At 59.4% G+C, this 19218-nt stretch overlaps 2 protein-coding genes across 9 annotated transcripts in view; one reads left to right on the top strand and one right to left on the bottom strand.

Annotated features, from left to right (window-relative positions):
* NPRL3 (NPR3 like, GATOR1 complex subunit) overlaps positions 1-12990 on the top strand; it is a 59749-nt gene extending 46759 nt beyond the window's left edge. For 3 of the 7 annotated variants that reach the window (XM_063654710.1, XM_063654716.1, XM_063654715.1), the window contains 5 exons: positions 314-420; positions 909-1038; positions 3721-3910; positions 4733-4925; positions 6531-9173. In XM_063654710.1, coding sequence (XP_063510780.1) covers positions 314-420; positions 909-1038; positions 3721-3910; positions 4733-4925; positions 6531-6696 — 786 coding nt within the window. In that variant the 3' untranslated portion in view covers positions 6697-9173. Of the gene's footprint in view, positions 1-313; positions 421-908; positions 1039-3720; positions 3911-4732; positions 4926-6530; positions 9174-12927 lie in introns of those variants that run through there. The other 4 variants (XM_063654712.1, XM_063654714.1, XM_063654711.1 and 1 more) reach the window with 2 other exon arrangements.
* Positions 7554-15205, bottom strand: MPG (N-methylpurine DNA glycosylase). 2 transcript variants are annotated; one of them, XM_054453188.2, is made up of 5 exons: positions 14878-15205; positions 14431-14554; positions 13104-13379; positions 10169-10373; positions 7554-7999 (listed from the first exon to the last, which is right to left on the bottom strand). In XM_054453188.2, exons 1-5 carry the CDS (start codon positions 15144-15146, stop codon positions 7623-7625), a joined length of 1251 nt encoding a protein of 416 aa, XP_054309163.2. In that variant the 5' UTR covers positions 15147-15205; the 3' UTR covers positions 7554-7622. The 2 variants fall into 2 exon arrangements, with proteins under 2 accessions (XP_054309163.2, XP_054309164.1); XM_054453189.2 differs by lacking the exon at positions 14878-15205 and adding an exon at positions 13473-13662 and having other exon boundaries at positions 14431-14565.
* Between the last annotated feature and the right edge of the window lie 4013 nt (positions 15206-19218).

Genomic DNA, 19218 nt, shown 5'->3' with positions numbered 1-19218 from the left:
GCTGAGATTGTGCCACTGCACTCCAGCCTGGGCGACAGAGCAAGACTGTCTCCCCAAAAAAAAAAAAAAAAAAAACATTGCTCACAGAAAGTGCTGTGTGCTGGCTGTGCCCCACATCCTAGTGAGAGGTTGGGAAGGTGCTGTTCCACGTTAGGGAGGAAGTCTTGGGCCATAGCCACCAGGTGTGTTCTGCGTGAGGCTGGGGCCAGCTTCTCCAGGCTGGTAGGCCATGGCCACCCAGGCTGAAAGCTGCTGACAGCTCCCGGTGGGCCAGCCTCAGGCATGGTCCTTGCAGCTTCCCTTCTGCCTGCAGGTTTTCCAGCTTGCAGCTCATCTGGTGTACTGGGGCAAGGCCATCATCATCTACCCGCTGTGTGAGAACAACGTCTACATGCTGTCTCCCAATGCCAGCGTATGTCTGTGAGTGCTGCTGGCTGCCACAGCCTGGAGCCCCGAGTGGGAAGGGGTGAGGCTGGCAGGGCCCTCCAGATGCTGTTCTCTGTGTTGGCCAGGCACCAAAGGCTGTGGAAGCCCCAAGGCCAGGCTCTCACTTCAGCCTAAGTCCTGGCCACTAGCGTGCCCAGGTCCCAATTCTGGTCTGGCTCTGTGCTCTGTGGCTCTCCTGTGTCCCCCATATGCCTGGCCCCCTCCTCCAGGCTGGCTCTCCTAATCCACCTTGAGGGATCAGAGGTGAGATGCAGGGTGAACTGTGCCCATGGCTCCTGCTGCTGCTCAAGGGGAAGTGCCCAGGCTCTGTCCACCTGGAGGCCTGCCTGGCCTCATACCGTTCTGCCCTCATTGCACTGTCCTACCTACCATACTTTGCTTCTCTGCTGCCCACTGAGGCCAGTGTTGAGAACACGGTGGGGGGGTCTGCTGCACTCACTGGCATGCTCACCTGCCTCCAGGTACTCCCCGCTGGCCGAGCAGTTCTCCCACCAGTTCCCATCTCATGACCTGCCGTCCGTCCTTGCCAAGTTCTCCTTGCCGGTCTCCTTGTCAGAATTTAGGAATCCCCTGGCCCCCGCTGTGCAGGAGGTAAGTCACAGAAGCTCAAGGAGCTTGGAGTGGCAGGTGCATAGTGGATAGGCACTACCTGCCTGGCTGCTGGTTCTGATCTGAGAGCCCTCAGCACTGCCACCTGCTTCTCCTTGGTTTTGGGGGCTTGCCGTGCAAGTGCTATGTGCCCAGCAGGGCCCAAAAGTCAGCTGCCGGGCCACCTGCAGATGCTTGGCCAGTGACCCAACACTTGGGCAGTTGTTCCCTCCCCATAGAGCCCACCCTGGCTGTGGCAGGCAGTTTTTAGGGTCAGAACCGAGTTAAGCAGGAGAGTGCTTACCTTTTCTGGGCCTACAGACCTGCCTTGTACCCCTCTGGGACTGGGGACTGCCTACAGATGAGGGTGCAAAGGCAGTTTTATTCTCACTGGGCCAGGCCTGACCCTCTGAGAGTTCTGCTTCTGTCTTCACTCCCTGCCATGGTTCAGGTGGCCACAGGGTCTGTGGGTATGAGTTCTGGGGTCACTGGTCCCCAGAATCTCCTCATTCAAGAGAGCCTAGAGAGGACCCTAGTGGGCCTGGGTCAGGGCAACGGGCAGGCAGGTTGGGAGCTAGGAGTGGCTGGGGGATAGCAGGCCTCCTGCAGGTCTGTGGGATGAACTGGTGCACCTGCATCTGTGGCAGGGCCAGTGGCTTCCCCTGTGGGCTGCAGGTGTCATAGCCTTGTGCTGACATGGCTTTGCCATCCTCCCCTCCAGTGAGTTCTGGGCAGAGACTCAGAGCAGGGCCAGACAGGACACAGTGTTGGAGACAGACGAGCTGGGTGTTCTCAAGTCTTTGTCTCCAAAAGTATTTGAGTAAGTGCCAGATCTATTAGGCAAAACCAGGTCTTAAAGTCAAACCCTTTCCGTTCTCAAATTGTGAATGATTCTGATTCTGATTTTTCAGCTCCTTTAGATGCTAAACCTGACAGAGCTCTCAGTGCGGTCTTTCATAGAGCCCTTGGTTTCTGGGAGCTGAGCCAGGTTGTACCAGCTGAATAAAAGGCACTCTCTGCACCCCTCTTCTTGGGGCAGTGCTGAGGGAGGAGCTGCTGGTGCTCCCTTCCCAGAGGCCTCCTGTGGTCTAGATAACAGGGTGGCTTTTCCAGGCCATGACTGAGTGGTTACTCCAGGCCTTGTCAAGGGGCCTAGGTGGAGCCAGGTTCTGCCTAGGCTCTAGTGCTGGGAAGCCCCTCTGTTTTATTTTTGGTTTACTGATTTTATTTAATTTTGATTGCACTCCAGGCTGGAGTGCAATGGCATGATCTCGGCTCACTGCAACCCCCAGGTTCAAGCAGTCTCCTGCCTCACCCTCCCAAGTAGCTGGGATTACAGGTGCCCGCCACCACGCCTGGCTAATTTTTTGTATTTTTAGTAGAGACGGGGTTTCACCGTGTTGACCAGGGTAGTCTCTAACTCCTGACCTCAGGTGATCCACCCACCTCATCCTCTCAAAGTGCTGGGATTACAGGCGTGAGCCACTATGCCCAGCTTTTTTTTATTGTTTTGATATAGAAACTTGCTTTGTTGTCCAGGCTGAAGTACAGTGGCATGATCTTGGCTCACTGCAACCTCCGCCTCCCAGGTTCAAGTGATTCTCCTGCCTCAGCCTCCCAAGTAGCTGGGATTACAGGCACCCGCCACCACGCCCGGCTAATTTTTGTATTTTTAGTAGAGATGAGGTTTCACTGTGTTGGCAAGGCTGGTCTCAAACTCCTGAGCTCAAGTGATCCACCCGCGTCTGTTTTATTTCTTAAATTCACGTGAAGTCTGGATATCTTGCAGTCCTTTTGACCAGGTCTTCTTACTTGCCTGCGATATATCCCCCACTCCCATCCCCAGTTCCCCAGCCCCCTCCCAGGAGGTGACCCTGGCCAGCAGCTCCTTGTTGACCCTCCCAGAGATTAGTAGACAGATGTGTATCTGAGGACACTGATGTGCCTCACGCTCCTCGCTGCTCAACACCTAAGTCTGGGCAGTGCTTTCTCATGGGGACTGGACTCTACCTGGCACAAGGCTCCTCACTGCTCCTCACTGCCAGCCCCACCTGCTAACCCAGAGACATTGGAGGGCCTGGCCAGGACGTGCCTTCTCACGGTGGGGGCGGGGGGGTGCTCCACCCCCAAGCCTAGGGTCACTGGCCTCAGCTTTCTTGTGGATCCACTCTTGTGCTCAGGGTGGACTTTCGGGTAGATCCAAGGAGAGGACTTTCCGCTCTCAGGGTACCTGCCCACAGCCTCTTTTTAAACAGTGTCTGGGCTTGTCTGGAGGTGGACTGGCTGGCTGGGTCCAACTCCAGGGCCAGTGGGCCAAAGAAGAGAGGAGGCAGAGGAGCAGCTGCAGCAGCACAGTGTGGGGGGTTTGCTCAGAGAAGCAGTCATAGGGGCCTCCACATCTCAGGTCCTGCTCCTCAGCCAGGCGCTGGGTGGCCCAGGTGTGTGGTGGGAGCCTGTGCAGGTGTGATCCAGATGTTCCCCGGCCCCTCTCCCTTCCCGGGAGGGTGAGCGGGCCTTGCAGAGGTGGCTGGCAGCTGGGGGCTCCCTTTCTGAGAAGAGGGCCTTTCTGCCTGTGAGTCAGCACAGGGAGCCTGCTGTGGCCATGTCTAGGGCCATGGCTCCCTGATCCCCCAGGAAGAAGTTGGAGTGGGGAGGGGGACCAGCCTCACCTGCTGCCACCCACAGACCCAGCTCATCCAGATGGTGGTGTGGATGCTGCAGCGCCGGCTTCTCATCCAGCTGCACACCTATGTCTGCCTGATGGCCTCACCCAGCGAGGAGGAGCCCCGCCCGCGAGAGGACGACGTCCCCTTCACTGCCCGGGTTGGCGGTCGCAGCCTCAGCACGCCCAACGCCCTCAGCTTTGGCTCCCCAAGTAGGGCCCCCAGTGCACTGCTGTGGTAGTCAGGGGAGACGCTTGGGGGTGGCATCCAGGAGGCTCAACATGGGCAGTGCTGTGAGTGATGAGGGGCCTCCACACGGCTGCACACGCACATGCACGTGCCTCGTGTCCCCTGTGGAGACACCTCTCCTGTCTCCTAGCACCACCATGACTCTGAGGTGGCAGCTCTGTCTCCGGGCTCTTCAGCAGGCTTGCTAGAATTAGGAGCAGCTCTCAGCCCACCAAATCTGTGCTGGAATCTCTGCCCCAGCCTGGGAGAAGAGCAGGATCTCACACCACTACCAGGACAGCTGTCACCTCTGTGCCCCAGAAGAGCTGTCATGGCCAGTGTGGCTTGAGGGCAGCAGCCTGTTGCCAGGTTCCAGGTCCCCGGTCCCCAGGCTTGGGGAAGGAAGGGGGTGGAAGACTTTGAAAGTCCCCCCTTGGCTGAGGTCTGGCTGTAGGCTTCATGCTTCATGTCAGGACCCCACCTGCCCAGGGTGCTTTGTCCTCCATCCTGGGTGAGGGGCAGGATGCCCAGGCCCACCTTGGGGTGTTTGTGGGGCACACATTGCACCTCTGTTCAGGTCCCTTGAGGTTGCCCCCAGAGGGGAGGCTACCCGTTTCCCAAGTCAGCCATATGAGGGGCGTGTCACACCCAGGAGGTAGGGCAGCAGCAGATGCTTGCAGGCAGATGTACCCTAACCCTTGTGGGAGTTAGAGGTGTCATTGGAGGCTGGCTGCTGGCTCTGCCCTCGCTGTTCCCCTGGGTGTCCTGGAATTCCACTTGGTCACTCTGACCCATGCCCCCCACAGCCAGCAGCGATGACATGACCCTCACCAGCCCCAGCATGGACAACTCCAGCGCAGAACTACTTCCCAGCGGGGACTCGCCACTGAACCAGAGGATGACGGAGAACCTGCTGGCCAGCCTGTCGGAGCATGAACGCGCAGCCATCCTCAGTGTACCCGCAGCCCAGAACCCTGAGGACCTCCGCATGTTTGCCAGGTGGGTGTAGGTTGACCCGTTGGGACTGGGGCCAGTTGCAGGGTAAGGGCAGAAAGTGGATAGGGACGTATGCAACAGAACCACCAAATCCCCTGAGAACAGATGGGGCCCTGTTCGAGATGGAGTCTCTACATTCAGGTGTGTAGGGGCAGGTGCCACTGCCCAGGCATGGGGATGTGGCTTGTCACCAAGACTCTGAGCCATGGGCGTGGCGTGCCTATTTTTGGGACTCTTCTCTCTCCAGTACTTCTTAGATGTTACTTGTCCCTTGAGAGGCAGTGCCAAGTTCTCACCCTCATGGGACTTGGCAGGGGTTTGCCCAGGACTCTAAGCCCTGGGGGCATCCAGGATCCCCCATGTTATAGGTGATGTGGCTCAGTGGTCTCTGTCAGCCCCACCCTGACTTGAGGGACAGTGTAGGGGCACAGTTTCCGGGGAGTGGTCAGGTTGTCAGGGACTGAGTTCCCGGTTAAGAACCACACTCCAGGCCCTTGAGAGAACCACTTGCAACTCTTCTGAGCAGCTGGTCCAGGTCTCACCTGCATCCTAGCCTCCTCTGTGCCAGCCTGAGTTGCAGAAAGCACCCTAAAGCAGTGACCTTCCAAATGATGGTGACATTAAAAAAAAAAAAAAAAAAAAAGCCGGGCACAGTGGCTCACGCCTGTAATCCCAGCACTTTGGGAGGCTGAGGTGGGCGGATCACGAGGTCAGGAGATCGAGATCATCCTGGCTAACATGGTGAAACCCCGTCTCTACTAAAAAATACAAAAAATTAGCTGGGTGTGGTGGTGGGCGGCTGTAGTCCCAGCTACTGGGGAGGCTGAGGCAGGAGAATGGCGTGAAGGCGGGAGGCGGAGCTTGGCGGGAGGAGGAGAATGGCTGCGCCACTGCGCCTCCAGCCTGGGCGGCAGAGCGAGACTCCGTCTCAAAAAAAAAAAAAAGCAGGCTGGGCACAGTGGCTCACGCTTATAATCCCAGCACTTTGGGAGGCCGAGGTGGGTGGATCACCTGAGTTCAGGAGTTCGAGACCAGCCTGGCCAACATATAATGAAACCCTGTCTCTACTAAAAAATAGAGAAATTAGCCAGGTGTGGTAGCGCACTCCTATAGTCCCAGCTTACTTGGGAAGCTGACGCAGGAGAATCACTTGAATCTGGGAGGTGGAGGTTGCAGTGAGCCGAGATTGAGCCACTGCACTCCAGCCTGGGTGACTGAGTGAGACTCCGTCTCTCAAAAAAGAAAAAAAAAAGCAGTGACCGTTTGGCTCCAGAGCTACGTGGGACTCACCGTAGCATGAAAAAGAAGCCACCAGCAGACCCCTGGTCCCAACATCAGGACGCAGGCTGGGGCAGCTCTGGGTTCGAACAGCCATCTACCGTCCTGGACCCTCTTTGCCTACCTGCTGGTCAGTGGGACCATGGTGGGCATGGGGTCCAGGAGGCCTGCCTACCCTTGTTGGGAGGCTGTGGTGGCTGCCTCCCTGGCCTTCACTGCCAGCTCTGCTCAGGCCTGTGGGCAGCTCAGAGCTGATTCCCAACAGCAGCTATTCAGCAGAGGCCTTTGGGGGCTGGCGTCAGGTTGGGCTCACGCCCCCATCCCTTCCAGGCTCCTTCACTACTTCCGCGGCCGCCACCACCTGGAGGAGATTATGTACAACGAGAACACGCGGCGCTCCCAGCTGCTCATGCTGTTTGACAAGTTCCGCAGCGTGCTGGTGGTGACCACCCACGAGGACCCCGTCATTGCCGTCTTCCAGGCTCTGCTCCCCTGAGCCCAGGCGGAGGGCGGAAGGCTGCTGGGGTGCGCAGGTGGGCGCTCGCGTCTCCCCACCCCAGGGATCCCCCCGTGCTGAGGCTGAGCCCTCTTGGCCCTGAGGCCTGGCATTGGGTGGATGCGGGCTGGCCGTGGCCCAGTGAAGCCTGCAGAGCCCCGCTGTCCTGGCCCCTGGTGGTTCCGCTGTGGGGCTGCTGCCCTCTGTGTTCCTACGCTTCCTTCCACTCCTTGCCGCATGCGTAGGCATCTCCACGCTGGAGGGGGCCTGCCAGGACTCCTGTCTCTGGGTGAGGGCCGCATCCTTCTAGGCCCATGTGGGCTATGCGTTTCTCAGACCCTCCTTCTGTCCCTACACCTGCTCCTTGGACCCCCCCATCTGTGGCCACCTTGAAGAATGTGCAGAAACACTTGTGTGGCCTGTCCCTGTCTCTCTGACAGCCTTCCATCTGTGAAGTGCCCTGCGGCCCCCTCCCCAGCACCTCTGTCTGCCATGCGCTTCTTCCTCCCAGGCTGCCATGAGTCTTTCCTGGCCCAGCCCTCACCACAGTCCACAGAAGCCACAAACAGGCTCATAGCCAAGCTGTGACCTGGCCCTGACCATCTGGGGCACGAGGGCCTGGGCTGGCCCTGCTAGGCTGGAGCAGCCCTGTCACCTGTGCACATCTTGCTGGTGGAGGCATGGCCCACTGTGCAGGACCCCACTCTTGGGGGCTTTCGGCTCCCACAATGATAATTCTCCCCAGCATCCACACCGGGCCTGGCGCTACGTACTCAGGGCCCCCAGCTCTCGTGTCCTGGAGGAAGAGCTAGCTCCAGACATGTGTTGATCACCTAGAGGAGCTCTGGCTAAGGCAGTTTTCTAGAAATAAAACATTTATTTGGTTTTTAAACAATTAAAAAATCTTGTCTGGGCAGGCCCTTTGCTCAGGCCTGTGTGTCCTGCTCAGCCACTCTGTCGACCACACTGACCCAGGGGCTGCCCCGGACATAGAAGCGGAGGGGTTTCCGGGCCCACTCCCCTGCATGGCCGACGCCCACCCGGGCTGCTGCCACTACAGCCGGCTCACTGGGCTCCAGGGGACCACGCTCCAGCCATACAGCTTCATCCTGTGCCAGGTCCCTCTGGTCAAAGCTCTTGTTGATGGCCAGGGCCTGGCACAGCTTGGAGGGGCCACTGCAGAGCTCACGGTCCTTGAGGACACGGCTGGCGGTGCCTTTCCGGAGGGTGCTGCGAAGCTGACGCATGGTCTCCAGACCTTCCAGGGGTTCCAGTGCTCGCAGCAAGACGCAAGCCCCGTCCCCTGTGGGACGGACAGTTTGGAAGTGGAGCCTCCCTCGGCTCCTGTCCTATCTGCCCTAGTGCACATCCAGACATCCCGTGCTGCAGGGAGGGTGCAGCTGCCTTCCTGCCTGGGCCAGGGACCTGCTCTGTGCACCTGCACCGTCTGCTGGGTCTGACCTGGTGGGAGGGGGCTGCACCTCACTGTGTCCAGACCCCTCTGCCTACCTTGCCATCCTCCAAGCCTGCACCATGAGGTGTGCCTCCTGTGGGCACCTCTGGCTCCCACCCCCAGGCAGGGCCTCCACCACTGTGGCTGCCCCGACAAAGCCAGACTGTTAAAAACACATGACAAATGCTGGATATCAGTTCCTTCCTACCTGGCTTCCCCTGGTCTTGTGACTGGCAGCAGCTATAAGGCCAGCAAAGGAAGCTCCAGAGAGCCAGTCCTTGGGTGCGATCATTCAGCCAGGAAGCAGGAAGCCTTGGCCTAGCCAGGCCCCAGCGCTCCCCTTCTGCCTCACTCACTCAGCATTTGTGTTGGTCAAGTGGTGGGGGCTAGGGGTTGGCTTAGAGCAGCTGCCAGTGTGCACCGGATGTTGGGAGAGCCCATGCAATGACTCAGTGGAAGGACTGACTGCAACGCCCTGCACAGGCAGGGCAGGAAGAGGCTGACAAAGCCCCCTCACCTCCCTTGGGATCCCTCCTCCAGCCTGGCCCCCTCCCTCACCAGGCCAGGCCACTTGAGAAGCAGAGATAGCAAGTGGAGGCTCCTGGGCCCAGGGGCTCACTCAAGCACAGATACCCGAATTCCCTCTGCCCTGCAGCTTTGGAAAGGCCCCTTGGATTCCTGGCTGGGGACAACGATGACCTGGACCCTGGCCAGAAGGGCCCTGGCCCTCCAGCAAGGCAGCTCCCTAGAGACACCTGCTCTGACGCACCTGTGCACCCCTGGCCCTCCCAGCCACCTGGGAGTCAGAAGCTTAGCCCGGAGGTGGCCAAGCCAGTCCCTAATCTTGGGCTGCAGCCACATGAGGCTCTGCATCAGCAGCCAGGGGCGAGCACTAGTGGACAAAGCCATGCCCTCCGGCAAAGCCAGCAAATGCGGCGTTCCTGTGAGCAGATACCCTCGACCAGCCAGTTGTCAAAGTATTTCAAGATAAAATCAAGGCCAAGCAGAGCCTTTAAGTTCCCGTCCATTGTGTGATTCCCACGCTGCTTCCAGCTCACCAGGTGGGGTGCCGCTGCCCACCCTGACCCACCTCAGTAGGGAGGAGCAGGACCCTCTACATCCCTGTGGGTGCAGGGCACATGCCCCTCATTGTCTCACTGAGCCCCCACAGAGCAAATGAGTCAGGGCCTGGCCGCCCTCATCACCACACCCCCCTGCCCTGGCTCCTTCACACAGAACACATCCAAGTCCCACATCCTGACAAAAACACGAGCCCTTTGATCTCTTCCTGCCAAACCTCCCTTTCCTCACCTACTCCTCTGCCGACCCTAACTCCCCCTGCTGTGCCCACTGCTCCATCCTTGGCAACCTGACCACTCTGCTCTTAGCACTGTGATCATCTTCTCAAATCAGCTTTTCATCCTCATGTGCTGCCTCCATCAAGGGCAGGTGACACTTGTGTCCTCAGCCTCCTTTCTGCCTCCACTCCAACCAACCCTTTCTTTTTCTTTCTTTTTTTTTTGAGATGGAGTCTTGCTCTGTCACCCAGGCTGGAGTGCAATGGCGCGATCTTGGCTCACTGCAACCTCAGCCTCCCGGGTTCAAGCGATTCTCCTGCCTCAGCCTCCCTAGTAGCTGGGATTACAGGTGCCCACCACCATGCCCAGCTAATTTTTGTATTTTTGGTAGAGACAGAGTTTCACCATCTTGGCCAGGCTGGTGTTGAACTCCTGACCTCAGGTGATCTGCCTGCCTCGGCCTCCCAAAGTGCTGGGATTACAGGTGTGAGCCATCACGCCCGGCCCCAACCAACCCTTTCTACCCCTCTAACCAACCTTGCCCCGTCAATGCAGCCAGAGCTCCTGAAACCCTAACCTGGCCCTGGAAATGGCACTTCCTTGCTCAAATGCCTGCCCCACCTCAGTCCTCCTACTGGTCCCCTGGCTGCCAGCTGACAGGGCTCTGCCAGCCCTCCAACCCCCTCAACCACCAACCCCCCCGTGCCCCAGCACTGCTCACCCTGGCTGGAGATGTTCATGCAGAAGTACATTCCATAAATGATGTACACGTACAGGGTCCCCGGCTTCATGAACATGCCTCGGTTGCGGGGGGTCTGCCGGCCACCCCTTGAGTGGGCAGCTTCATCCTCTGGCCCCAGGTATGCCTCAGTCTCCACGATGCGGCCTCGGAGTTCTGTGCCATTAGGAAGTCGCCGGACTAGGACCTGTGGGCAGTCAGTTTCTGCTCAGGGCAGGAAGGGATGGGGGTCCACTCACCCTAATAGTGCCCAGCCTGGACCTCATCTCCCCAGCTCAGGGTGTGTCAGCCGCCCAGGTCTAGCCAGGGACCTTGCCCCGTCTCCATCCTGCCTTTTCTTTTGCTCCTGCTGAGGCTGAATGTGGATATTGAGGGCACCAGTTGTCTCCTCCAGCCCTGCTAGACAACTAGACCACAGGCCGAAGACACCTCAGGCCACAGCCAGGGCTGGGCTGGGAACCGGCAGTCATGGATTCACCTTGCAGGTCGACCTCCAAGTCCTCTCAGCAGGACCCTCCATTCCCCAGCTTCCTCCTTTCCCAAGTACCCTTGAGAAAACCATCAGCATTTAGCATGAGGCCAGGCATCATGGAAGGCACAGGACCCCAAGGATGTCCCCACACCAGCTACCTGGGAAATCCCAGAGCCCGTGAAGTCCCCTAAACCTGAGCTGCTGAGGTGGCCACAAGGGACCCTCATACTCAGCTCCCACCCCCCGGCTTTCTGAGCAGTAGGCCGAGCTGCCCCACGGTGCCCCAGCCTGGACCATGGTCCTGGTAACGGCGAACAGTTGTGTCTCACTGCTTGGAGCCCCAGTTAACAGCAGAGCACTGGGGCCCAACCACATCCCCAGCACCTGTCTCGTTTTTAGCCCAGGCAGGTCAGCTGGACAGCCAGGCTCCCTTCACCTCCGCCCAGGAAGCCCTGTGGTGCCAGAGGCCATGATCAGTATCACGGGCTGGGGAGGAGGGGCACTGGAGCTTAGATGCTCGCTGGGGGAGCATTCAGGAGGACTTCCTGGAGGTAGGGTGGTGGGAAGAAGCGGTCAGTGCCTGTGCTGGAAGCCCAGAAATCCTTAGGCATCCAGAGCCCTGAGGACAGAAGTGAACAGGCCAGGCTTGGCCAGACCATGTCCAGGGGAGAAAGGGTGGCCCTGTTCCATCTTCCCTGGAGCTTAGAGGGAAATGTCCCTCCAGGGGCTTCACTCTGCACACTCGTGTGCCTCCATGGGGGCACACTGGGGGGGCCCAACTACCTACCATTCTGGAGAGGAGGTTCCCACAGCCCTTTTCTCATTGTTTCCTTTTCCATCCCAAATTTCTAATCAGGATTTCACTGACACCATTTCCACCAATGGCAGATACTGGGGCCTCTCACCCCTCCCCGCCCCGATGGCCAACACACACCCTCTTCCTCGCTGGCGGAGCCTCCTGGGGGAGACCATACCCTCCTCAGCCCAGAGAGTGGCCTGGGATTTCATGGCAACTCACTGCAGTGACCCTTTTAGGGATGAGTGCATGACCCAAGCCTGGCTGAGGGGTCTGCAAGGGCATCCACTGGGAGGTTATGGAGAGGGCTGTCCCTGATCCAAGGGACACAGGGTGACACACCCTCTTCTCTGCTGGACATCATCTTGTCCACCAATGGGCTCAAGTGGGCATGACTGTGGCCTGCCAAGGATGCTGAATAGAGACAAACGTGTTGTGGTCCCTGATGCCATGCTGGGCCCTTGCCCTGCTCCTACGATGCACCTGCCAAACGTGCCGTTTTGTTGTATCACAAATGCCCATTATATTTTGGTTTTTTATTTTTGAGACGGAGTCTCGCCCTGTCGTCCAGGCTGGAGTGCAATGGCGTGATCTCAGCTCATTGCAACCTCTGCCTCCTGGGTTCAAGTGACTCTCCTGCCTCAGCCTCCCGAGTAGCTGAGATTACAGGCACCCGCCATCACACCCAGCTAATTTTTGTATTTTTATTAGAGACGGGGTTTCACCATGTTGGCCAGGCTGGTCTCAAACTCCTGGCCTCGTGATCCGCCCGCCTCGGCCTCCCAAAGTGCTGGGATTACCAGCATGAGCCACCACACCTGGCCACAAATGCCCATTATTTAAAGTGCTTTTAGAAGAATCTGCATGGGGACAGAATGTTGTTTGTTCTCCACGAGGTCAAGCCCACATTCTAGGGTCTGCTCTTTTAGCACCCGACTCCTGGCACTGGTATTTCTTTTCTGGATCTTCTTGGTGATTATAACCTAAAAGTAGGCTCATTGAAGGACAAAGGGAAGGCCTTGGAGCCTCTGGAGAACCAGAAAGGCAGGCCTGGGGCTTTGGCATCGAGGACCACCACCACCTCGCTCCCAACAGATCCAGCCAAGATGCCACGGCTGTGTGAGCATTTGCTCGTGGAGACAGGCTGCACCGCAGGCCCCACCAGGATGGGACCTGGGCAATCCCTGCTTCTTACTCCAAGTCTGATTGGCAGAGCCCAGGTCCTTGACCTACACTGAGCTGTGGGGGCCCTGGGAAGCCAGCACTGCACTGTGAGCCACTAGAGCAGGAAGGGGCAGCCCGACACTGGCCACAGCCACAGTTCCCACGTGTGGAAAAACTGAGGTGGATTGCCGGTGAGGAAGGCTAACGGTGCAAGTGCTTCTGCCCTAGATGCCCAGAGCCAGAGGTAGACAGTGGCACCCCTGCTCCACCCTGGGCAAGCAGCACTGACAATTTCCACATTCTTCCCAGATGATCTCAGGCAACTGAGATGAAGCTAACCAGGGACCAGTGTGAGCAAAGCAGCTAACTGCATGAGGACAAGAAGGACTAACCTAGGGCCAAGTCCAGCAGGCGGCGGACGGGGTTCAGGGACAACTGCAGTGACAGGCACTTCAGGAGGGACCTCGGTGCTATGTTCACATTACCTGTCCCAGAAATGCCCGGGCCAGGGGGACTGCCGGCTGGTCGAAAAACTCCAACCCCAGTCGGGTAAGGTGGCCCTTTGGGCTTGAGAAATAGATGCTGCGGCATGGGCCCGGAGTGGTGGGCGGTCCCAAGCAGGGCTCCCTGGGGCAAGGTGCCTGGGCTGCCTCGGACGAGCTGTGTGGCTGCTCTGCAGGTGCCTGGGCTGCGTCGGATGAGCTGTGTGGCTGCCCTGCTCTGGCTGGTTGCTGCTTCTTTTGCCCCATCCTTCGGGAAAACTATAATGGGAAAAAAAATAAATAAGCATTCGAATAGGAGACAACTGTGTGGTAAGGTCAGGCTCAGGAAGTGTAAGGACTGGATTTGACCACCTGCTTCGGCTTCTTCATCTGCAAAGCGGGGGTGACCATCCTGTGGGTTGTTATGAGGCACAAACACCCTGACACACTCGAGGCCTCAGGAAATGATCACATCTGACGATGGATGGCTGCTGGTGGCAGGGTGGCTGCTCTGCCCCACATATGTGCAAGCTGCACAGCATGGGGGCCCAGGCTGCATGACCTGGGGAGCAGATGGGGGCCTGAGCGTGGAACAGCAGGGCTGGTGCCCTCTGATTCCCACTCATCATGCAGGTCCCAAGCAAACGTCTGAGCTGGTTTCTGGAACCCTGCCCTTTCATCCAACCCTTACCAGAATTCAAAACACAGACAGGATCTTGGCAGGGCCAAGGCCTGACACACAGGGAGGGGTGAGCACCGGGGTGACCACCACGTGCTCAGGGTCCCTAACTGTCCTCTGCCTCACTGCCCAGGTTGGATAACGAGCAAGTGGGGCAAAGGCAAGGTCTCCTGAGGGACTAGAAGGGTCTGCTGAGACCCAGCAGGCCGCCAGCCTCCCACCTCTGGCATCCCCATGGGTAGGGGGAACCTAACCACACATCCTCAGCTGTCCTGGGGCAAAGGAGGAAGGAAGATGAAGGGGGCGGGTGAGCGCCGGCCTGGCAGCACCCGGAGGGCTGGTCTTTAGCAGCACCTAAGTCCTCCTGGCATGGGAGAGATGCATTATTTTTAACGGGAGTGCTGACGTTAATGTCGAACGGAGACTGCCAGTCGGCCTGGAACGGACGGTGACGTGACCGTCTCCGCAGCTCGGCCCGCGGGCGCTGCGGCCACTGTTCTCGGCCCGAGCTTGGCCCTTGGCCTACGCTCTGGCTCTGCCCCGAACCCTCGGTACGCCCGTCCCCGGCACCCCCGCTCCCGCGGCCGCGCTCGCTGCTGCGCCTGGGGGTGGGCGCGTCTGTTCCGCGGGGCGGCCGAGGCGCGGGCTCACCTGGGCCCCGCTGCGCGCGGGCATCCGACGGCTCGGGCCGGGGCTTCGTGGGGCTTGGACCCCGGCGCGGAGCCCAGCAGCCGCCGACCACGGAAGCACCGCTGGGACCGGGGCGGAGCGGCGCCTGCGCAGAAGGGGACGGAAGCCGGGAGAGGGGGCAGTGAACGCCGAGAACGGTCTCGCCCCCGGGGCGGGGCGGACCACGTGGAGGTGGATCCTCTTCCCAGCGCCCACCGCCAGTTCTGGACCGATGCCCGGGCCTGATGCGGCGCCTGCCGAGCGAGAGCGGGGAAGGGGCACCTGGGGGTGGGGCGAGCCCCCCACTGTGCCCCGGCGCCCCTCCCAGTGAGCTGTCCGCCCCCGCCTGCGCCCTGGTCGCCTGGCGGCCTCAGAACCCACTCCACCAGCCGGTGGTCAGACCACCAAGAGGACGGGCCCATCGTGAACCTGAGTGGATCCTCGAGGGGCCCGGGCGGAGTGGTCGTGCTTTGGGGGAGGGGGCAGGCCGGAGACGTGTTTTCCGGTGGGGTGCCAGCGGAGTGAGCGCCTGGGAGGCCGCCCCAGCCATGGTCCGGAGTGGGCCAGGGAGTCCTTATCCAGGAAGTGGACGCCAGGCTTGTGCGGAAGCCCCCGCCCCTGGCCGGGGTTGTCGCAGGCTGGTGGGGGGAAGGAAGGAGGGAGCGGCGCGGATTCTGCCTCTGCAGCAGAGCCCCCATCCCTCTTTCCGCCCAAGGATGCTGAAGGGAGCTCGCCCACGTTCTGGGTTGGGCCTGCTGGAGCGCAGCCAGCCTCCTCTAGAGGCTGAGGCCAGACCAGGGCTGAACACGACCTGGCAGTGCGCAGCCGTCCTACGCCTCTGAGGCCTCCCCGACGGCCCAGCGCCTGCTGCGCCTGTAACCTCTCACAACCTCTCAAGTCAGATCCATGCCCCTAGGGAGGGGCAGGGACGGTGCTTGGCCCAGTGGAAGGAAGGGCCTAGGGGACGGGCCCTGAGGGAGCTGGGCACACTGCTGGCTCCCATGGCTCATGGCAGCCCCAGCACCCAGCAGAGCCATCCCCCGCTTCTGGCCACTTGAAGGTTTATCTGGGTCTGCAGGGCCCCTCCACTATGCCAGGCACAATCCCACCCCACAGCCCACCTCTGCTGTACAAAAACCCTCGAGGGGCTTTTCCTGAGCTTTGACTTCTGTGACCCTGGTCCTGGAAAGGGGCACCTCAAAAGGCCTTGAAGAGCAATTGGGCACCTGGCCGTGTCAGGTGGGAGACGCTGGGCAGGACAGACGCACAGGCCATGTTTCTGGAGCCCTCAGATGAGTGTGACACCTGGTCCTACAGAAAGGCTAACAGGGCAGGACCCTGGTCTCCAACTGCGTCTCCTCTGACCAGCCGTCCCACCCCCATGGGCCCCAGCCAGGACTTCCTGGGGAGGGAGGGGCCATCAGCCGGCTGGAAGCCACCAGCTGTTTGTAGCACTGTGTGCCGCTTCCCGGGGTGGGGGCACAATGTGTCATCAATCCGTGTTTATAAAGCAGCCCTGGATGTGATCCCACACCCTCCCTACTTATCCCCTGCAGCCATGTCTCCCAAACAATGAGTCTCTCCTTCCTGTGGGAACAGCTCCCCCATCCCCCCGCCTGCTGAGTGCTCCCCCTCAGTCTAGTAGGGAAACTGAGGCCCCAGTTGAGCCTTTGTCTTCTTGATGGGCAGGAAGAGGATGGGTGTTACTTTATACTTATATTTATTCTGATGTTACAAGTGATACATGGTCCTTGCAGAAATCATGGGGAGTCCAGAGGCTCCCAGACGGGTGTTTTTATCCCCACCTTTCTTATGAGGAAAGAATCATTTGGAGGGCAGATTGGCCCCTGCCCCAGGAGGTAGAGAGGCCGGCGCTGGGGCGCCAGCAACCAACTTCTCCAGATGTTCTGGCCTGAGTGCTGGGGGTTGCGCAATCTCTGGGCACCCCCCCCCCCCCCTTCCTGGTTTGTGGTCTAACACTCCCACCACAGGCTGGTAGTGGTGGGATGAGAGTTCCAACTGCGGCTTGCAGAGTGGGCTGGCGGGTGGTCCAGGGCAAGAGAAAGTGGTGCCAGGTGAGAGGAGGGGGACCTGGGGCTTCCTCTGTCCCCAGTTTGCCCCACTGCTGGGCTGGAACAGGTGAGAAGAGGGGGACCTGGGGCTTCCTCTGTCCCCAGTTTGCCCCACTGCTGGGCTGGAACAGGTGAGAGGAGGGGGCCTGGGGCTTCCTCTGTCCCCAGTTTGCCCCACTGCTGGGCTGGAACAGGCTTGTTGGAGGAGGCAAGGATATCACTGGAAGATGGAGATGAGGACACCCTTGAGGCTTTGAAAGGAGTGAAGGCTAGTATTGGTGCTGGGGTGAGCAGCCCTGACCCCTGACCTCCACGACAGGCCACAGGCTGTGGAGGGGCTGGAGCTGCCTCCAGCTGTAGGAGGTGTGGCCATCAGTCACTGAAGCCTTTATAAACAAGTCTTTGAGAGATGTGCCTCTATCGGCTACAGGGGCAAGGGTTCTAGTATCAGCCTTATGACCCCAGGGTGCCCAGCACACTAGCTCCCTCTTCTCTCTGATGGAGTGGGGGTGCTGACAGCTGTTGAAGCAGGTGTCAGGTCAGAGCCCATGGGGTCCTCTACACAGCTTTGAGCTGGCAGCTTCCCAGCAGGGTGGCTGCTGGCCTCTTGACTGGTCTCGGTGGCCGTCTGTGTCTGGTGAGCCCTGGAGGGTCAAAGCTTCCTTGGGCAGAGAAGGCAGCCACTGGGCAGGCCGAGGTTGGGTGTGTGTGAGCTACATCCTCCCTGCCTGGGGCTGTGCTGCCAGGCCCCGGGCCCAGGTGCTTATGGGAACCCCTTGCCAAACCCTGGGATATGGGGAGGGGGCAGCTGCCTCAGAAATAGCCTATGACTTCAGGCCACTGGCTGGCCTGGCCCACTTCTGCCTCTTCCCCAAATAGCCAGGAGCTGGTCATGGGCCCATCCCTGGAGCCCTGCTCCCCAGGCGGTTTCTTCTGATCCAGGGACTCTCCATAGCCCAGGGTCTGACCCCTTGAGTGATTACTTGTGGCCTGGAAGCTGAGCTGAGGATTCTGGGGTAGCTGTTGGGAACACTCCTCTTACTGGTCAGGGCTCCCATTCCTTCGTGTCTTGGCGTGAGGCCCACAAACCCTGGGGTTGGTCTAGACACCCACCCATTCTCAGACGCCTGCCCACCAGCCCCGGGAGTGCTGGGCAACTGCAGCTGATTTCCATTTCTCCAGGGTGCATGAAGTGGGAAGAGAGGGGCCAGGAGCTGGGTTTCCGTATAGGGAGCTCCTCCACCAGGACAGAGAGTAGCAGGGCAGGCATGAGGCAGAGCACACATATGTGCACACACTTGTCCATGTGGACTGGGTACAGTCCTGAGTTTCATGCGCGTCCGTGTGAAGAGACCACCAAACAGGCTTTGTGTGAGCAACAAGGCTGTTTATTTCACCTGGGTGCAGGCGGGCTGAGTCCGAAAAGAGAGTCAGGGAAGGGAGATGGGGTGGGGCCGTTTTATAGGATTTGGGTAGGCAGTGGAAAATTACAGTCAAAGGGGGTTGTTCTGTGGTGGGCAGGAGTGGGGGCACGAGATGCTCAGTGGGGGCGCTTCTGAGCCAGGAGAAGGAATTTCACAAGGTAATGTCATCAGTTAAGGCAGGAACCGGCCATTTTCACTTCTTTTGTGATTCTTCACTTTCTTCATCTGGATGTATATGTGCAGGCTTGGGCTCAGAGGCCTGACACTGAGCACACGTGTGTCAACCTCCCTCTGATCATCCTTCTGATGACCTCACTCAGGAGGCCAGGGTGGGCTGAGAGCCTGGGGATTCCTGGACACAGGCTCTGAGCTGGGGATGTGCCTGCAGAGGCAGACTGGGGCATGCTCCCCACTGAAGGTGACTCCTGGGTGCGGGGTGTTTCAGCTCTGAGCCAGCTGTGGCTGGTGTTCCTGGCAGCTGGCAATGAGTGTCTGGGTCTTGGAACGGGTCTGGGTGGGGTCTGACAGAGTCCACTGCAGGAGGAGACCTGCTGACACCAGATGCCCAGCTGTGGCATGCTTTGGAGGCAAGCCCAGTCCCCAGCTTTCCAGAGAGGACACCACTTCTGGCCCTGCCAGCCTAGTCTGGGCATCCAGGCCCAACAGGGCTTGCTTATCCCTGGCAGGGTCAATAATGCTAAGCATGGAGACTGTCCTGTCTCTGGCTGTGAGCCTGGCATGGGAGGGGTGGCGCATGCAGGCTACAGGAGCACTGAGTGTTGGCACCGGGGCAGGCTCCCTCTCACCCGGTGTCTGTGATGCACTGGCAGTCATCCCCTGGTGGAGTTCCCCTCCACCCCCTCCAAAGCTTTCATTGTCTCCTTCTGCATGAGAATTGTGTTGATATTGCTTGTGTTCAGAGAGGACCCACTATGTGCAGGCACCGCGCTATCCCATGGCATGGACAAGGATATGGGCAGAGGAATCTTGCCCAGGCTCTGGGATCTACCGGTAAGTGTACCAGCACCTTTAGTTCAAATTGTCCCCTTTTCTGTGTAGCCAAGGACCAGGCCATTGTCTGCGTTGGGCCCTCAGTGCAACAGCTCAGTTTGGAGAGGGCTGGTGCCACCCAGACCCAGAGGATGGCACTGAAGCAGCAGCACCTTGTGACCAGTACAGGGCCTGAAGACACATTTGTCCGAGGCCTGAGGGGGCGCCCTGTAGAGGGGTCCTTAGGGACCCATGGGATGAAGGGATCCCTGCACCCTCTATCC

This window comes from Pongo pygmaeus, chromosome 18 (assembly GCF_028885625.2).
Source record: "Pongo pygmaeus isolate AG05252 chromosome 18, NHGRI_mPonPyg2-v2.0_pri, whole genome shotgun sequence".
Lineage (NCBI taxonomy): Eukaryota > Metazoa > Chordata > Mammalia > Primates > Hominidae > Pongo > Pongo pygmaeus.
This window is presented reverse-complemented; position numbering and strand designations above follow the sequence as displayed.

Coding starts and splice junctions, on each gene's coding strand:
- MPG (XM_054453188.2), bottom strand. CDS start 15,146: ATGGGGGCTCTGCTGCAGAGGCAGAATCCGCGCCGCTCCCTCCTTCCT. Junction 13,380..14,430: donor CCGCGCGCAGCGGGGCCCAG/GTGAGCCCGCGC, acceptor TTCCCATTATAG/TTTTCCCGAAGGATGGGGCA. Junction 10,374..13,103: donor CCCGGGCATTTCTGGGACAG/GTAATGTGAACA, acceptor GACTGCCCACAG/GTCCTAGTCCGGCGACTTCC.